General features: G+C 51.6%; 9 protein-coding genes across 9 annotated transcripts; 6 read left to right on the forward strand and 3 right to left on the reverse strand.

Annotated features, from left to right (window-relative positions):
* Window positions 1-38: 38 nt before the first annotated feature.
* N7473_011615 (guanylate kinase) lies at window positions 39-1,069 on the forward strand (the record flags this gene model as incomplete). The annotated part of the gene is made up of 6 exons (XM_057157554.1): window positions 39-54; window positions 188-271; window positions 344-410; window positions 476-540; window positions 625-831; window positions 909-1,069. The coding sequence occupies 6 exons, from the start codon at window positions 39-41 to the stop codon at window positions 1,067-1,069; spliced, it is 600 nt and encodes a 199-aa protein (XP_057003404.1).
* A 582-nt stretch (window positions 1,070-1,651) lies between these two features.
* aspD (septin aspD) lies at window positions 1,652-3,055 on the reverse strand (the record flags this gene model as incomplete). Its single annotated transcript, XM_057157555.1, has 6 exons — window positions 1,652-1,990; window positions 2,049-2,262; window positions 2,347-2,484; window positions 2,570-2,651; window positions 2,720-2,848; window positions 2,917-3,055. The coding sequence occupies 6 exons, from the start codon at window positions 3,053-3,055 to the stop codon at window positions 1,652-1,654; spliced, it is 1,041 nt and encodes a 346-aa protein (XP_057003405.1).
* Window positions 3,056-3,381: 326 nt separating this feature from the next.
* N7473_011617 (mitochondrial 54S ribosomal protein bL32m) lies at window positions 3,382-3,846 on the forward strand (the record flags this gene model as incomplete). Its single annotated transcript, XM_057157556.1, has 2 exons — window positions 3,382-3,667; window positions 3,809-3,846. 2 exons carry the CDS (start codon window positions 3,382-3,384, stop codon window positions 3,844-3,846), a joined length of 324 nt encoding a protein of 107 aa, XP_057003406.1.
* Window positions 3,847-4,309: 463 nt separating this feature from the next.
* On the forward strand, window positions 4,310-5,571 carry N7473_011618 (SKI complex subunit WD repeat protein SKI8; the record flags this gene model as incomplete). Its single annotated transcript, XM_057157557.1, has 7 exons — window positions 4,310-4,312; window positions 4,365-4,401; window positions 4,453-4,713; window positions 4,779-4,945; window positions 4,996-5,089; window positions 5,143-5,329; window positions 5,388-5,571. The coding sequence occupies 7 exons, from the start codon at window positions 4,310-4,312 to the stop codon at window positions 5,569-5,571; spliced, it is 933 nt and encodes a 310-aa protein (XP_057003407.1).
* Window positions 5,572-5,720: 149 nt separating this feature from the next.
* N7473_011619 (kinetochore Spc25 family protein) lies at window positions 5,721-6,557 on the reverse strand (the record flags this gene model as incomplete). Its single annotated transcript, XM_057157558.1, has 2 exons — window positions 5,721-6,265; window positions 6,326-6,557. The coding sequence occupies 2 exons, from the start codon at window positions 6,555-6,557 to the stop codon at window positions 5,721-5,723; spliced, it is 777 nt and encodes a 258-aa protein (XP_057003408.1).
* Window positions 6,558-6,766: 209 nt separating this feature from the next.
* On the forward strand, window positions 6,767-10,003 carry N7473_011620 (uncharacterized protein). The gene is made up of 3 exons (XM_057157559.1): window positions 6,767-8,198; window positions 8,255-8,927; window positions 8,985-10,003. Exons 1-3 carry the CDS (start codon window positions 6,896-6,898, stop codon window positions 9,967-9,969), a joined length of 2,961 nt encoding a protein of 986 aa, XP_057003409.1. The 5' UTR covers window positions 6,767-6,895; the 3' UTR covers window positions 9,970-10,003.
* Window positions 10,004-10,717: 714 nt separating this feature from the next.
* On the forward strand, window positions 10,718-11,528 carry N7473_011621 (copper metallochaperone ATX1). The gene is made up of 2 exons (XM_057157560.1): window positions 10,718-10,995; window positions 11,110-11,528. The coding sequence occupies exons 1-2, from the start codon at window positions 10,908-10,910 to the stop codon at window positions 11,259-11,261; spliced, it is 240 nt and encodes a 79-aa protein (XP_057003410.1). The 5' UTR covers window positions 10,718-10,907; the 3' UTR covers window positions 11,262-11,528.
* Window positions 11,529-11,767: 239 nt separating this feature from the next.
* On the reverse strand, window positions 11,768-14,906 carry N7473_011622 (DUF2293 domain-containing protein; the record flags this gene model as incomplete). Its single annotated transcript, XM_057157561.1, has 5 exons — window positions 11,768-11,897; window positions 11,968-14,165; window positions 14,245-14,535; window positions 14,598-14,717; window positions 14,775-14,906. 5 exons carry the CDS (start codon window positions 14,904-14,906, stop codon window positions 11,768-11,770), a joined length of 2,871 nt encoding a protein of 956 aa, XP_057003411.1.
* A 454-nt stretch (window positions 14,907-15,360) lies between these two features.
* N7473_011623 (uncharacterized protein) lies at window positions 15,361-15,845 on the forward strand (the record flags this gene model as incomplete). The annotated part of the gene is made up of 2 exons (XM_057157562.1): window positions 15,361-15,665; window positions 15,731-15,845. 2 exons carry the CDS (start codon window positions 15,361-15,363, stop codon window positions 15,843-15,845), a joined length of 420 nt encoding a protein of 139 aa, XP_057003412.1.
* Window positions 15,846-16,117: the final 272 nt, after the last annotated feature.

Raw genomic sequence — 16,117 nt, forward strand, 5'->3', positions numbered from 1 at the left:
CTAGATCTTTATCTGTTACGAATCGCTTCGCTTCCACCATGGCTTCCAACGCTGGTACGATATCCTGGCCCCCTTTTTCCATCTGGCGCATACATGCCCCTCCTACTCATCCCAACCATTCGCCTTCTCTCTCACGATTCTACCAAACAAGGCTGAGAATGAATACTAATTTCTTGGCTTTATATAGCCCAATTCCGCCCAGTCGTGATCAGCGGCCCTTCAGGCTGTGGAAAGTCCACACTCCTCAAGCGCTTGTTTGCGGAGTACCCTGGTAAGTCAAGGATTCAATGCCCTCCCTCCACTTGACCTCTGTCACCTTCTAACGGATCTTTCAATTGTATAGATCGCTTCGGTTTCAGCGTCTCCAATACTACTCGGGCTCCCCGTCCCGGCGAGCAAGATGGACGAGAGTGAGCGAGCATAACCCCAAGTACAGACAAGAAGAAGCATTGATCGCATGCTAATGCCCGTCAAGATACAACTTCGTGACCAAGGAAGCTTTCCTCGAGCTTGTCGCACAGAACGGATTCATTGAGCACGGTACGTGACTATGCACTACCCCACAATCGATTACCCTGGTTTCTACAATACTCTTTACAAGACTAACACAAAACCCTTCTCCAGCTCAATTCGGCAGCAACTACTACGGCACATCCAAGCAAGCAGTCAAGGCCGTCGCCGAAAAGGAGCGCATCTGCGTCCTGGATATCGAGATGGAGGGTGTCAAGCAAGTGAAGAACAGCGATCTCAACGCTCGATTCCTCTTCCTGGCTCCCCCTTCCATGGAGGAGTTGGAGCGTCGGCTGCGTTCTCGTGGAACTGAGACTGAAGGTAATCATGCGCCCAGAAAGATTAGATCAAATGATTCGTTATGTTCATGCGCTAATATTGTATATTCTGAACTATAGACAGTCTGCGCCAGCGCCTGGACCAGGCTGTTAACGAGCTCGAGTTCTCCAAGCAGCCTGGTGCCCACGATAAGATCGTTGTGAACGACGATCTGGAGAAGGCCTACGCTGAGCTGCGGGACTGGGTTGTGGATGGTGGTCGCTTCGGTGCGCCGCAATAAAGAGGCGGTCACTCCGATTTTCCGTATAGAACATAGTATTGTCAAGCGTTTGAATCTTCGTACAAACTGAGCTGAAACGGCCCAATGATGCATTATGTTGGAGAGCATTGTGCAATACAAATAATACAAGGCCAGTGCATGGCCACCGAAACTAGAAACACAAGTCCAAGAATAAGAGTTTCTCATCAGGGATAATTAAGGAAACTAAGTACATGGAAAAGACCAAGTGGCACGAGCGCTGGATGCCAGACTCTTTTTCCCGGCAATACAAAATCCTAGAGAACAAAGAGAAAAAAAAGAGAAGCCCAATGGAAATCGAAGCGTTTCGAGTTCTTCGAGGTAATACAACATGTTGAGGACAGAAAAACAGGGAGACGCAAAAGAGGAAAAGGGGATATCTGCAAGGGCCTGCTGGCGTCGAAAGGACAGTAAATTTTCGGAGAAGGGGAAAATGAGAGCCTTGCCCGTGAAGGGGAGAGAGGAGGTCTGTTTGCTACCGCCGAATACTTATCAGGAAGCACTCACTCCACTAAAACATGGGACGACCGCAACACCATCCGAAGAGAGAAGGAGAAAGGGAAATTAGTAGCCGTTCATGGCCGCCCGTTGGGAGTTACGGCTGAGCTCACGGTCAGCAGAGGGACTGATGGGCCGGCTGCCGCCAGAGTGGCCACCGGCGGCGCTGCTCTCCTTCAGGGCCAACAACTGCTTGGCACGGAAGGTCTCGTAGTGGATCTGGCTGGTGGTCTCAACCAGGTCCTGAAGGTGGGTGCGGGTCAGGAAGTTGCGCAGGTAAACGAACTCGCAGTGGTTCTCGTCCTCAACGTTGATGACACCCCAGCGGTTCTGGCGACCGCGCACCTGCTTGCCGTTGACAACGATGGTCTTCTCACTGCCGACAACGGAGAAGGGGATAATATCCTGCAAGAAACTGATTAGACATGGATAGTGGGGGAAAATGCGCGGTATAGTCGCATACCTTAATCTGAGCGTTGATGGCGCGCTCCTCATCGTCCAGCTCATCGTTATCGTAGGGGTACATCTTCAGGTTATGGAAGGAGAACTCCTCCTTGATGCGCTCCTTGAAAGCCAGGCGCTCTTCGAGGGTGAGGGAATCGGACTTGGCGATGACGGGGACGACATTGACGACATCGGACAGCTTCTTCAGGACAACGATATCGATGGGCTTGAGACTGAATAGTGCGGGGATTCAGTTAGTACAGGGAGTCAGATCAATGGTAGTAGCTTGTTAGCTGAGCAAGCAGGGCAGGACTCACGCATGACCGGAAGGCTGGATGAAGAACAAGCAGCAGTGAATACGGGTGTCTTGGATATAGCGCTCACGCTGAGCAGTAAGCTCCTTGCGAAGGTATGCCGAGTGCTGATCCTTGATGTACTTGACAATAGGGTCCCAGCTAGTGCCATGTCAGTTTCCAATCTATACCAGGCATTCCAGAATTCCAATATGAATCGAATAGCATATCCGGGGGTTGTTCGTACCAGCGGTCGTTGTTGACCTGGTCACCGTAACCAGGTGTGTCGACAATGTTCAGGCGGAGACGCACACCGTTCTCCTCAATGACTAAAGCCACGTCGTCAGCCATTGCTATCCCCCTCACGTCTGAAGCATCCTTCCCGGGGTACACATACTATGCGAAACAGTCTGAATCTCGGTGGTGGAGCGCACGGGCTCGTTGGGGGTAAGACGACCCTTGGAGTCGATCAAGTGGGATGCGAAGATGGTGTTGACCAGAGTCGATTTACCGAGGCCAGTTTGTCCTGTACGCAAGGAGAAGAAGGATAAGTCAGCCAGAGCTCTTAAAGCTAGAAAACAAGTGCATACATACCAACACACATGACATTGAACTGGAAACCACGCTTCAACAGCTTCCGCTCGATCTGAGACGTGATGCTGTCGAAACCGACATGGCTGTGAGGGAAGACAGTGGGCTGCTGAGAGGAAGCAGCGCTGGTAGCGGCGGCCATCTTTGGAGATTGAGAGATTGAAGAGCAACGGGAAAAAGAAGGTGGGATGAGAAAGGACCAAGACCGAAACCAGAAATCAAGATAGGTGAACTAATTCCCCAAGGTGAAGATGCTGGAGAGCCCCTTAAGTTCGGCGTTGTTATTTCCCTATTGAACTCAGGGGTGCGCTATTCCCGATTTGGACTAGCGTGGCTGCCCCGAACTGTGCAAAACGCAGTCCGCCCAAAAGACAAAAGAGGCAGGCTCGACCTTCAAAAGCTTCGTCGATTTCTCCGCAAATCTCCACCACCCTCACCACCCTCACCCCCCTCTGTCCAAGTCGAACAATGGCTCTGGCTCTTCCTCTCCGACGGGCTCTGCCCCAATTGCCTCCGCTGGGCTTCCTCTCTACCGCCTCGTTCGCTCTGCCCATCTCCATTACGATTCCTCCGCTGCTCGCCGACCTCTGGGAGTCTGTGCTTCGCGCCGTTCCCAAGAAGAAGACCTCGCACATGAAGAAGCGCCATCGTCAAATGGCCGGCAAAGCCTTGAAGGACGCACAGAATCTGAACAAGTGCCCCGGCTGCGGTCAGGTCAAGCGGGCTCATGTGTTGTGTCCCACTTGCGTGAAAGGTACAACAAGGCACCTCTTTCCCCTCATATCAGAGTCCGGGACTCTCGGTATTATCTGTTTGGGAAGATGTCGAGGGACAGACTACAGCGAATGCGCTCCCTGGACTTGTTGCGAACATTGAAAGGCTAACGGTTTCTTAGATATCAAGCAGTCTTGGAAGTCGGCGCAAGTCGCATGAGATGCGACCGAACATTAAACAGGAGCGGGAATTCTCTTTTCATTTTTGAGAAGCGAGTTAGAGCGGACTTCGCGGAGGAGACACGAAGCGCATTGTGTATTTCTAGGAATTGGGTTGTGGATATATCTGCTGCATGGCATCTGGCGTCTGGTTACGTGGGAAAAAAGCGTGAATTCGCTATATTCGAATATCTTGGTCGTAATGACCTATTTGAAAATTCTATTTCTGTTCAATTATTATGAGTTTGGAGTAAATTGGCATAATTTCAACTGGCTAGTATAGATCTGAATCCACTGGTAGATTGTAGACGCGGCTTTGTTCAGCATCTTCTGTTTTCGCCTGAGGCGCAAAGGCGGAACCACAAGCTTGCCCGAAGTTGCGGGCTCCCAACGTCATAACAGAGAGAGTGTGACTGCACTCTGAATCTGGAACAACAGTCTCTCAAGTTGAGAGCCTACCCAGCATGGTATTGTCCATATCGAAACCCACGAGCCCGTATCACTGCTAACCCCATCTAGTCGAGACAATATCTTGCGTGGGGCTCAGCCGAAAATGGTGGGTTGGCGAGATCTCAAACTCAACTGATATAAGCTGACCGAGGCCCAGCGCACCCGGTCGACATCTTCTCCCTGGCAGTGACTGAGAAGCAGGTCCTGTCCGTGTCAGGGGCACCATCCATCAAGGTACATTCGACTACAGATACGGAATTTCCACTGGTCCAGTCCATCGATGGAGCTCACCCACTGGGCTGCCACCACATCGTGACCGATGCCAATGGCTCTCGCGCCATCACAGCCGGATTCGACGGGAACCTCAAGGTTTGGCACAGCCAGGAGGGCTATTGGTCGGCAGATGCCGCGACTACAGGTACAGATCAGACATCCATGCATCCATGAGGAGGGGTTTCATTGGTGCTAATACGAAGTCGACAGCCTCCGTGAAGGATGTTCATCCGTGGGCCATTGCCTTGTCTGGAGATGGTCAGTATCTTGCAGGTGTCTCGGAGAGTGGCCGTGTTGGCGTTTGGGACTTGAATGCTGGTGGTGCCCAAATACGAGACCATGAAACCAAAGGCAGCTTCGGCACATGCATCGACCTGGTAGGTCCTCCGTGATATTGCTAGGCCATGACTTCTGCTGACACTTCTAGTCCGCCGATGGCCGTTTTATTGCCAGTGGCCATGAAAATGGTGCTGTCTACATCTTCCTTACCGATACTGGCCGCATGCCGTTCTCTCTATCTGGTACGCACCACTTTGAGCTTTCGTGACCCCGCCAAATCTAACCAGAAATTCAGGTCTGGTGAAGCCGGTGCGGGCGGTGGCTTTCTCTCCCGGTGGAAGAATTCTTGCGGCAGCTGGAGATTCCAAGGTTATTGTTCTCTACGACACTTCTTCTGGTGAACAGATTGCCAATCTCTCTGGCCACAGTGCTTGGGTTCTGTCTCTTTCATGGAGCAGTTCAGGCGAGTATCTTCTGAGCAGGTAAGTGCATACAGTTCAATGAAGGACCAAGAAACCAGGACACTAATCAGCTTGGCAGCTCTTTCGATGGCAAGGTCAAGGTCTGGTCAATTGATACTAAGATGTGTGTTGCTACACACTCCGAGACTGAGAAGGCAGTCTGGAGTGTCAAGTGGCTTCCCAAGACTGCCCGGTCCGAATGCTTCGCTACCGGAGGTGCCAATAGGAGTGTCGCTTTCTACCGCGAGGCAACGGGTGGTTGAGCAGGGTTTAACGATATCACATATCGCATCGGTGCCTGTGCTGGTCTACGTATTTTTTTGATGACCTCAATGAACACAATTATCCCTGTGCATTAATTTACCTCATGAAAGTCATAACCAAATATCTTTACAACCCGATCCACATAATTTTAGTTCATCGTCTCCATAAACAACTTGCGCATCCGCTTGAGGAATGCCCCGAAATCTCGGTCGTCGTTGACCAGATCCACCACTCGCTCCAAGGCATCCCTATCTACCTTGGGTTTCGTGTGGAATACCTCGTAGTCACGACTGGCAGTGCCCAGTTCAAACCAAGCTTCTGCCTCCCAATCTTTCTCCAACAGATGGCTGTAAACAAACTTCAAGCGGTCCTCTCGTCCAGCACCCTCGATCCGTAAACAAAGGTAATCCTGCCAAAATTCCAACTCGGGGAAATTCAGTCGAGATTGGGCATCCAAGTGCTTTGCATGTGTCTTTTGTGCCTCCAACTTCTGATTGATCGCCTTTTGCGTTTCTGCGATCTGTTGCTTGAGGCGATCGCGCTTGGCGAGTCGAGCATCGCGCTCCATGGTGATAGAGGCGATCGCGGCGTGCATTTCGGCGGCCTCGGCGGCTTCCTTTTGGAGGGTTTGGTCGTGGGTTTGGACCTTGAGGCTGGTGATTTCAATATCTCGCTGGCGCATTCGCTCGTCCTCTGCATGCCTAGTTAGCTTATACCCCAAGGGGCATGCGCCTAAGAATCCCTTTTCCATACCTTGCAGCTCGGCGAGATTGATATGAAACTGGTTTCGCTCCTCAAGAACCCGCTTGCGACCTCGCTCAATGAATGCGTCAAACTTGGCGGTAAATTGCGCCATGCGATTGCGCAGGTCTTCGAATCCGAAATTGATGCTGGGCAGCGAGTCGGCCATGGAGGGGGCATCTGCCGAGGCGAGGGGAGGGCGCATGCCACTCGTGGAAAGGGAGGGCTCAAATGAAGCAGCCATGACGAATTATCACCACAGTTATAGTATTATGGTGTTGGTACGGTCTGATGTACAAAGTTTGCGACGTGGTGGGTGACGAGAAGGAACTTTGACGCGTTGATGATCGGTGGTTGTTTTGGGTTGGCGGCGCAACGGGCGCAGACAAATGGCCTTATCGATAAGCAGCCAAAAAACTTTCGGACTTGAACCGGATCAACCTCGACCGTCACGTCAGAGATGCGATAGCATACTCATCGCTCTCGATTTTCGCATTGATTTAGTACGGTTGGAGTTGCGAGAGCTTTTCGATATGCTCCGGCTCGGTCTTGCGCACACTGCAAGGAGCAAAACGAGATCCGATGGATGAACATCCCCAGGGTGCTCTACTCTATGGGCACGTAGGAAGAGCTATCTACCTCCCGGAGACACAAACCTGGACATTTTCGCGCTCTTTCGCTGGGAATATTCCCATCTCATATACCGGGGTGACGAAGACGACCGTACCGGCACCTACTCCTGCTTCTCAGACCCAAAACTCATCGAAACCTGTTCGAACGGCAGATCCGCAACTCATTCCACATGTTCTTCCCGAACTCGCCTCTCAATGGTCATCTCTTCAAGATGACGCATTTTCTAAAGTGGTTCTGACCGCAAGCAATATCTGCGACCCACAAGTATCCTCTCTTCTTGATCTAGGGTATGCAACATATCATGGCGCGGAAGACACAAGGGGTCGAGTGCCAGTCGCTATCGCGGCATCAGTAACGGGGGAGTGCGGCAATACGATCTCATTTCGAGCCTTGACAGATGAGACGGCTGAGCTACCATTGGATGGCTTTGCATTGCGTGTGCCATGCATTGGCCAGACAGAAGTCACTGAATGGTCCAAGCGGGGAGCCCCAATTCAGCACATTTGCTTCGCGCGGCCGCTGGAAGAGAAGAGTGTATGGATGGCTGCTCGCCTGCAAGAGGCCACCACCATATTCCGGCCTCTATACCATCGAGACTCGGTACCTATGTACATCCCAGACGATGACCCGGCTGCATTCACCCCGACCCTTCGAAATTCCCGGCTTGATGCGAATCCCGTAGTGGACATATCGAACTCGCATACCGGCGGGTTTCCACATGCTGATGTGACCTTTAATCCATGGTATCCGCGACAGCTCGCTATTGTCGATATCAGAGGTAACTGGAGCATTTGGGATATATCCGGTCGACAACGACGACGAAGAGCCAACTGGTCCGCTACATGTTCGAAGAAAGGCACATTGCCCGACACGAATGATAAACCTGATTCCACTCGCCCACGGCATGATGGCTGGGCGTCTATTGAATGGGTCGCTGATTATTCAACCCTTCTGGTCGCCGATCGACGTTCCCTTATGTTGTACTGGCTAGCGGAGGGTGAGAATGGAAGCAGTATCGTTGAGCTTGGTATGACGAGGCAGTCCGAGTGGATTCTTGATGTGCAACGAAGTTCTCAGAATGTTTCTCACTTTTTTGTCTTGACCACATCTCGGCTACTCTGGTTTGATCTCACTACGGCAACATCAAACGAATATGGTTCAAGAACGGCGCTACGGCCCCGCCTAGCCTGGCGTCATTTCCGAGACTCTGAAGACTCAACACTACGTATGAGTGATTTGCTCATTGATGGAGGTATGCGAATGATCTTGTATATGACTGTTGATTTGAATATATACTAAATGAACTAGACTTGCACATGGTGCTATATTCCAAGCTTACTGAGCTTGTCCAGGTTTTCCCATGTCCGTTCCTTGCAGACGAGCCGACAGAGTTAGTGCCTGTGCCAGATCCTTTTCTGCTCGATGTGCCATCGGAACTCGGTGATTCTTTGACCGAGAAAGGAATGTCTGTTCACTACTCAACCTTGCTTTTCCGTGAAATCGCCCACACTCCTGCGACTGTTGGTAAATCGCATTACAACCCTGATATGAAGCTCGCAAAGCTATTCTGGATCGACTCATCGTTTGCTGTTCATGAGAGCCTTTTCAGGCTTCCAGATGGAAAGCCAGAGACCGAAGATGAGATGCACCTGGAGACTAGCAAGGTCCTACAACTGAAGAAGCGACACCATGTCCCGAAGAAGAACATAGACAATGATGAAAACTTCATTGTGGATGACTGGGACGAGACAGTCGCACGTCCCCTCGCGGCTGTTCGACAAAAGCTCTCCAGCGAAGATGATCTAGATCTCCAGTGGACCTTGGACTTGACGTCTATATATGCCTCTGCCGTGGCAAAATTGGCAGTTGGCAGGAGCCCCGACAACAATGGTCCGTTGGGATCCACGTTTGACCAGCTCATCCTCGATCGGGAGACTGACCTGGTGGACACCTCGGAGGGCTGGATGGTAACTGAAACCATGTAAGCAGGCTGTCTCAGTGTTTACAACACAAACAGACTAACGCAAACGTATAACAGGCTTGAGTTGAACCATGGCCGACCCGTACTAGAGGATATTGATGACACTGCCCTTCATCTGACACGTCTAGTCTCTACCATCATACCCGAGACTCCCAATGAACAGGCTCCTTATCGATACATGATCCTGCCGCAAAGATTCTCAGATGTCTTGCATGGCATGCCATTGATTTCCTCAGATGAGCCGCCACCGTTGGATTTCGTGAGAACTTATGACCAGCTGGTGGAACAATGGGTGACCAGCGTCTCGCACGACATCCCTCGATTTACATGTGTCATGAAAGAGAGAGTCGTCCGTGGGATTGCTCTTGATCTACTTTTATCAAGCCTCGTCCGGATATCCAATCCACCAAGCTCCAAAGCTGCGCTACAACCAGTGGAAACCACAGACGAAGCCCACCCTGCGGAAGTGGAACAGATGTCCTCACAGAATCTCCCTATGACATTATCATCCTCACAACTGCCCAGCAGTCAAATAACAGCCACCCAAGTAGATAACTCCCAGGGAACATCAGAAACGTCCTCGAAGGACACTACGAACCGTCCCTACAGTGGTCTATCCGCATTTACCACGTTCAAACAGCCTCGCCCTATGGCCCGGAACGTGGCCAACCTGCTATCTCACTGGAAACCAGGCGCGGATCCAGCAGAATACGAATGGCAAAAGACTTCAAACATGCTAGAGGAAGAAGAGGCGCGGCGCACAGGAGGCCCGAGTCTACCCCGAAGAAGAAGCCGGTCACGAAGGAGATCGCAGCCGCCAACTTTGCCCGAGGCCACATCCATGCCTGGGACTCCCATTGCACCCTCAATCCGAACCTGGGGCAGTCAGCCTGCAGACGCACTACCCGCGTTCCCACTGCCCAGCAGCCAACCGACTCTGGATGAACTACCGATGACCCAGATGGAGCGCGGAATGTTTGGAGCACGTGAGGTGAGGACGAACCTGAAACCTAAGAAGAAGCGGCGGGCCGCGGGATTTTAGAGGGTCATAGCGGAATGTGGTTAGAAATCTATGCAATAATCATCTTCGTATACCTTCTTTATGTAGAGAGTCTTTAGATCTTTATAGATGCTTTTAAACTAGCATCGAATGTAATCTTATGAATGATGATACAGCACTAGTATCTTCATCTTTTTCTACATCTCTTTCGGAATATCCTTTTCGATCACTTTCGACAACTCTTTCGACATCTCTTTTTAACGCGTTTCTTGGTCAATCAAAATCAGCGAAATTTACACGGTTGCAAGATCTTACCACATCTACGCTCTTCGCCTTGATGCTGTTCTAAGGTGCCAAGCCAATTATAAAAAAGCTCTTCAAACGCGTCAAGGCCAATTTATGGGCTAAATGAAACAAGTAGCATCGCCAGAATTCTGATGACCTGATTTAGCTATTCTAACCACACTGAATCTACAGGAGCTGAGCGTAGAATACCCGGTTTTTAGCGCCAAGCTAGGCGCGATTATTGCGTTGATTACTGTACATAAAGTTCATAACAAAAAGCAAAATCCCTTTGATCTACTACGATCAATTCAATAAAAATGACGTGCGACTGACCCTGCACGAATCCCGTGAATCTGATGAACCCACTAGCCAGTCCTGTCGGGAAGTCGGGCCAATCGCGGAAATGACTCGAAAAGTAGATTTATGACAAATTGGAGCTCGGGGAATGCCATCGATAATATAAACTAACACAAAATATGTAAACAGAAGAACAAACATTATTAAAGCCAAACCACCCCTGTAGTACACCTATACTGTGCTATCTAAATATATATAATCTAGATCAGGCCAGCTGGTCTCATCGTCGTAATCAACCTCCCTTGGTCCCCCTTCTTACGTCGCCCACTTCCGCCTTTTTGAATCTCCCCGCCAGCCCCGCGGACATTTCCATCTACAACATCCCACTCAACACAGCCATGTCCGATCACCAGTACAAGTTCAACGTGTCCATGAGCTGCGGCGGCTGCTCCGGAGCCGTCGAGCGAATTCTGAAGCGTCTGGATGGTCAGCATATCCCGAATTCCCTCTTGCGCCTGCTCTTCCGTCGATCCCCGTCGATCCGCAGTGCTATCTTGCCCTGCCTTTGATGCCTATTTTACTCACACTCAAGACTTATAGGTGTCAAAGCCTTCGATGTCAGCCTCGAGACCCAGACTGCGAATATTACCACCGAACCTACCGTCTCATACGATACCGTGCTGGCCGCGATCAAGAAGACCGGCAAGACGGTGAATAGCGGCGAGGCTGACGGGCAGACTATGGCCGTTTAAGACTACCTTTTCTGGGTTATATCGGCATGGACTGTTTCAGTAGGGCCGGAATAAGGAGCGATGGCGCATTAAAGGACAAGGAGGCTGGATAGTCGTATCAGGGTGCTGTATTACCAGATATACTAGAATGATGGCCTCGCGTGCTTCCTGGTGAAGGACGGTCTTACAAGCGCAATGTACCTTTCGCATTTCTTCATGAGAGCATTTGATAACTACTTTTGAAAGAACGTTTTACATTTGCCCAGGCATATAGAATATTACCTTGATCCTTGATATACAAATTTCGATACGGAAGTATATTAAGAGGATAAAATAGGTTGGTATTAACATGCCGAAGATAATGTCTTGAACTTGGCATCCTATGATCATAATAACAGGCGATCTAAGTGCAAGAATGGGCAGATGGGTATCATAGTATCGTAGACAAATGCGTGCGTCATAACAAATGCATCAATCCTGATCTGGGAACTCTCAAAACGCCCGAAAAATCCTTTCCTTCCTCTTCTTCAATCCACAATAACAATGGGCCGGCCATCGGGGACGGCATACTGCGACGGGGGATGCGACTCGACTCGTTGCACATAAATTGGGCGGTTTTGCTCGACCATCTGGAAAGACCGCGGGTCATGGACGCGTCTGCAATCATGTTAGTTCCAGCAAAGGCAAGGAAAGACTAGATGTGTGAGTATGTCCCGTGAGGGCTTACCGCGGCGCGCCAAGCCCGCTACCAGGGCGTCTATCACGAGAAGCGCCGCTGGGTTTACTGTGTGATTCGCGCGGGCTAGATCCGGCATTGAGGTGACGAGGTGCCTGGTCATGAGAGACCAAAGCTACCCGTGGACTTCGAGGATGACGGGTTTCTGGGGGGCCCTGGGAGTGAGGTAGATCTTGACAGGTATGAGGGTCGGAAATCCTCGCCCGTGCCGGATGGCCACGGTCCTCTTCCACACGCGGGATATGTTGGTGTCTCGGCCGCGGAACGTGGTAAACCACTGGAGCTGGACGAGCCTCGCGGTAGTCAACAGGACGAACAAAGTCGTCGGCGTACAGCTTCCCGTTGGAGGGAGCAGAATGGACCACGGAGTGTCCGGCATCAGCATAAGAGGTCCAAACAGGCAATCGTTGTTCTTCAGGCTTCGTGGGCCATACACGGTCCAAACGGGGACTACGATCATCATAGTAAGCTGGACGGACTTGCGCGTAAGTAGCATCTGTTGGTGGCCCGATAGTCCGATCACTAGAGGTGACAGTGCCACTGTAGCCAGGATGGCCTGACTGGGTATGCATGGGAACTGGCCCATACGGGTCGGCAATATGTGTCCGGTCTAGAGGGGGCCCGGCATTCGAGGTGGCTTGAGACGGAACCAAGTGGGCAGGGTTTCTCTGACGCGGGTGTCCTATGGCTAGAGGCTGCTCTGCAGGCGGGGGAGGCTCCCGACGGAGGTGGAACCGATCTGACGAATGAGGCTCCGGCAGGACAATCTCATCGCGGCGGTATGGGCCCCGTCCTTCGGGAATTGGATTTCCAATGGGTCTTGTGTTCCAGTCATTGAGGCGAGGGTTTACAGCGCTCGCGGCATGGTGTGCCAATCGTCTCCTCTTGGAGCTCTGATCATCCGGGCTGTCCGGGGCAACGGCATGGGCATGCCGGGACGTCTCACCCTGTGAATGACCTGGGGTTACGGAACGAAGCGACATCCTGTTGGTCAGGTGTACTAGGCGGCCATCTGCATGGCGCTTTTCTGCAAGGCTCGAGGAGTCCATCAATTCAATTGAAGGGATTGCATCCTCACGGCTTGGTGCTGTCCTGGGATGAAAGGGGCTGTGAAGATCAGTCCGATGTCCAAATTGGCTCTCCCGGTTTAGGTGTAGTTCCTGTGGCCCGCTCACAAACACCGGCGCGTTTGATCCATTGTTGAGCGATATGGGGAACCTCTCCGACCGAGCATGAGTGCTCGTGTTCGGGTAGGATATACCCTGAGAGTAGCCAGTATTAGCAGCAGGATAGGGTCTGACTTCCAAATGACGAATTTCATGTGGTTTCTGGGTGGTTAGTGGTGGCGGTGGTCGCCCTCTGGATTCATACTGGGCAACCATCGGCTGAGGCTCCAAAGGAGGACGTCTTTCTTGAGCACCTACGTGGCTCTTCCCAGCCAGGGGATCCGTTGGTGGATTGGCTAGCAATCGCTGTCCAGGCTTTTCAGCATAAACTGCTAGAACTCTGCTCTCGGGGACAATCTCCATGGACGAAAGTGGAACTTGTCGGCGTCTAGGATCTGGCATCTCATGAACAACAACAGGACGATTCCCATATTGCGGGCTCTGCTTTTCACCGGAGGTGACACCACCGATCGGGACCTGTTGAGTACCATTGGCTTCAGCTCGATAGCGATTCAAGGCGCGGTTCCAGGCTTGGTATCTGTTGAATCCACGGCGGTTGATGGCACTCCGGGCGGGCACACGGGTGACAATCCGGAACCCAGGCGGGGCTTCCTCGGACTGCTCTCGCAAAGGATCCTGGGTTGTGACATGCACAGCACTGATGGGTTGAGTTTGAATCTCGTGGGTCCGGGAATTGCTGGAGAGGATCTCCACATTGTGGTCCCTAGTGCCGGCTGGCGCGAGCCCTTCTTCTTCTTCGGTTTCGCTGTCATCGTCATCTGAAATAACGATTACCTCGCGGAAGACGTCCTCAAGGGCTGTCTGGCCATTCTCATCGTCCCCACGCCATGCGATAACCTTGGCCAGGGTCACTTGCTCGACCTCCGACCTAGCTTCATGGAAGGATTTCTGCTTCAAAAGGCGATCATAATCAGTGTAGAGGTGGCGAATGTGTGCCACCACTGCCAGCTGGGCTCTGCGAGCCAAAGGCAATTCGGATGCTGTGCCGACTTTTCGTTGACCCTGACACCGTAGACATAGATATCAGGTACCTCCGATCTTTCTCACGCGTTTGCTCCATTAACATTCTCAGCGGACTTACCTTTTGAAAAGCCGTTTTGATAATTTGGTTAATATCGTTATCAGGAATGTTAGGGAAGAGATCCCTGATTGCATCTCTTGCTTCGGTGTTGATTGTAATTTGATCAACCTCGGAGTTTGCAGGGGGATTTTCTTGTAGAGCACCCAGTGTGTGGAAGGGCACGGCTTTTCCAGCACTCGTAAGGTACAGGCCTAGCTCTGAGCAAGCCGCCGCAACCACTGTACTTGGGAAGTGATACCCTATTCTATGGACATGTTGGGACAGGTTATGGGTGCTCATATGAGGTGTGGTCTGGTCGAGTTGAGCAACAACGTTCGAAGGAAAGGCCTGGGAAGGGAACATGTATGTCTTACCGAGACTGCGTAGACCTGGAGTCCATCTTTTCGACACCGCTCCTTGCAAGATGTGGTCAGAAGAGGATTCCCCGCTGGGATGAACGTATAACCACTCGGCGCCTGCGCCTCGAAACAGATCTATTGTTGCATGTTTAGAGAGCTTCCATCATATACAACTGATTCCCAGACACGTACCACGCTCCGCAGTTTTTTCTTCTCTTGAGTGATCGTCTCCATGATCACCTTATGCTTGCGAGCTCGCCTGACAGCGCGACTGGGCGCGCGCCGAGCCGAAGCTGACATGACCCTTCTCACGACCCGAGCCATTTCTTCTCAGGTTGGCTTTCGAGGCAGCCTGACAACTAGTTCCGTTCAACACATATCTTCCAGATCGTCACAGGCAGCTCGAGGGAAGAACGAGTCGGAGGGGAGTGTAAATCCGCAGGAACGGGCGGTCAGTTCATAAAACTGGGGTTGGGTTCCTCTAGGTACTCTGGGTGCTAAAGGTTCGGGGCAGGCGCGCGATAGGAATGGAGGAGCACCGCACGTTGCAGAAGAACACGTCTTATTAGCTATTGGAGCCAGGTCGACAGAAGATGAGTAAAGCACGAATACTGCAGGATCTCATCCCAAGTAGTGGAGGCGGGGGAAATGCGAAGACGAAGCGATTGCGGCCCAAAGTCACCTGTCCCAAATGGGACTAGCGCTGCCTGAGGCGCGAAAGTGAAGCTGTCACCGCCCAACGAGCCAAACGCTAATCAAGCTACAGTTCAACTCCACCATGTGCGCTTCTCACATCAGACCGCTGGTCAACCAGCAGGAGGTCGTTCATGCATACCGTCATCTTTACCGACAAGGTCTAAAGGCCATCGGATATGCCACCCCTAGCCGACATGTCCTTCGAACTACTTTGCGGACTTCATTTCGCGCTTCTCCACCCGCGGAGTTCAACCCGTCAAGAATCGCCAATACCCTCCGCTTTCTCGAACGTGCCACCGACATGACGGGCCTGGAACATAAGATTCTCAAGAACTTACTGTTATCTCGGTATTGGGAACTGCCGCAGATTGCCAAAGAGAGTCGCATGTCAGTTACCCCATCACACCTTGCCAGCATAAAAGTGGAGAAGACATTGCTGACTTGCGAATTAGTCTACGAAGCCTCGGACTTGGCAGCGCAGAGCACCAACTACGGAAGAGCGCCTATGACCAACTCGATTTGACAGTCGAGCGTTTGAATGAGAGCCTAGGAATATGTCTCAAGTGAAATGAACCCTTACAGTGAACGGAACGGAGGCATGATACACATCTGATTCGCCGCACCACCGGTGTAATGCTACGTTGGGCCTCCGTACTTCAGTTTGGGCAGACACTGAAGGATATAGACCCACGAGGCAGCTTTCCGGAATGGGAATCGAGCATCAATCTCTCCCTTCTGCAATCGAGTCGCCTTACTCCGTTGCGTCTGGATTGCCGGGAGACTCCCGGGTTGACTGCCTGTCCAAGGCTGATTGTCATCCTACTATCTTCGCCTTTCAC

The sequence above is a fragment of the Penicillium subrubescens genome (assembly GCF_028828155.1).
Source record: "Penicillium subrubescens strain IBT 31985 chromosome Unknown utg000010l_segment0_segment0, whole genome shotgun sequence".
NCBI lineage: Eukaryota > Fungi > Ascomycota > Eurotiomycetes > Eurotiales > Aspergillaceae > Penicillium > Penicillium subrubescens.

Coding starts and splice junctions, on each gene's coding strand:
- N7473_011620 (XM_057157559.1), top strand. CDS start 6,896: ATGGATGAACATCCCCAGGGTGCTCTACTCTATGGGCACGTAGGAAGA. Junction 8,199..8,254: donor TGATTTGCTCATTGATGGAG/GTATGCGAATGA, acceptor TAAATGAACTAG/ACTTGCACATGGTGCTATAT. Junction 8,928..8,984: donor TGGATGGTAACTGAAACCAT/GTAAGCAGGCTG, acceptor AACGTATAACAG/GCTTGAGTTGAACCATGGCC.
- N7473_011621 (XM_057157560.1), top strand. CDS start 10,908: ATGTCCGATCACCAGTACAAGTTCAACGTGTCCATGAGCTGCGGCGGC. Junction 10,996..11,109: donor AATTCTGAAGCGTCTGGATG/GTCAGCATATCC, acceptor CAAGACTTATAG/GTGTCAAAGCCTTCGATGTC.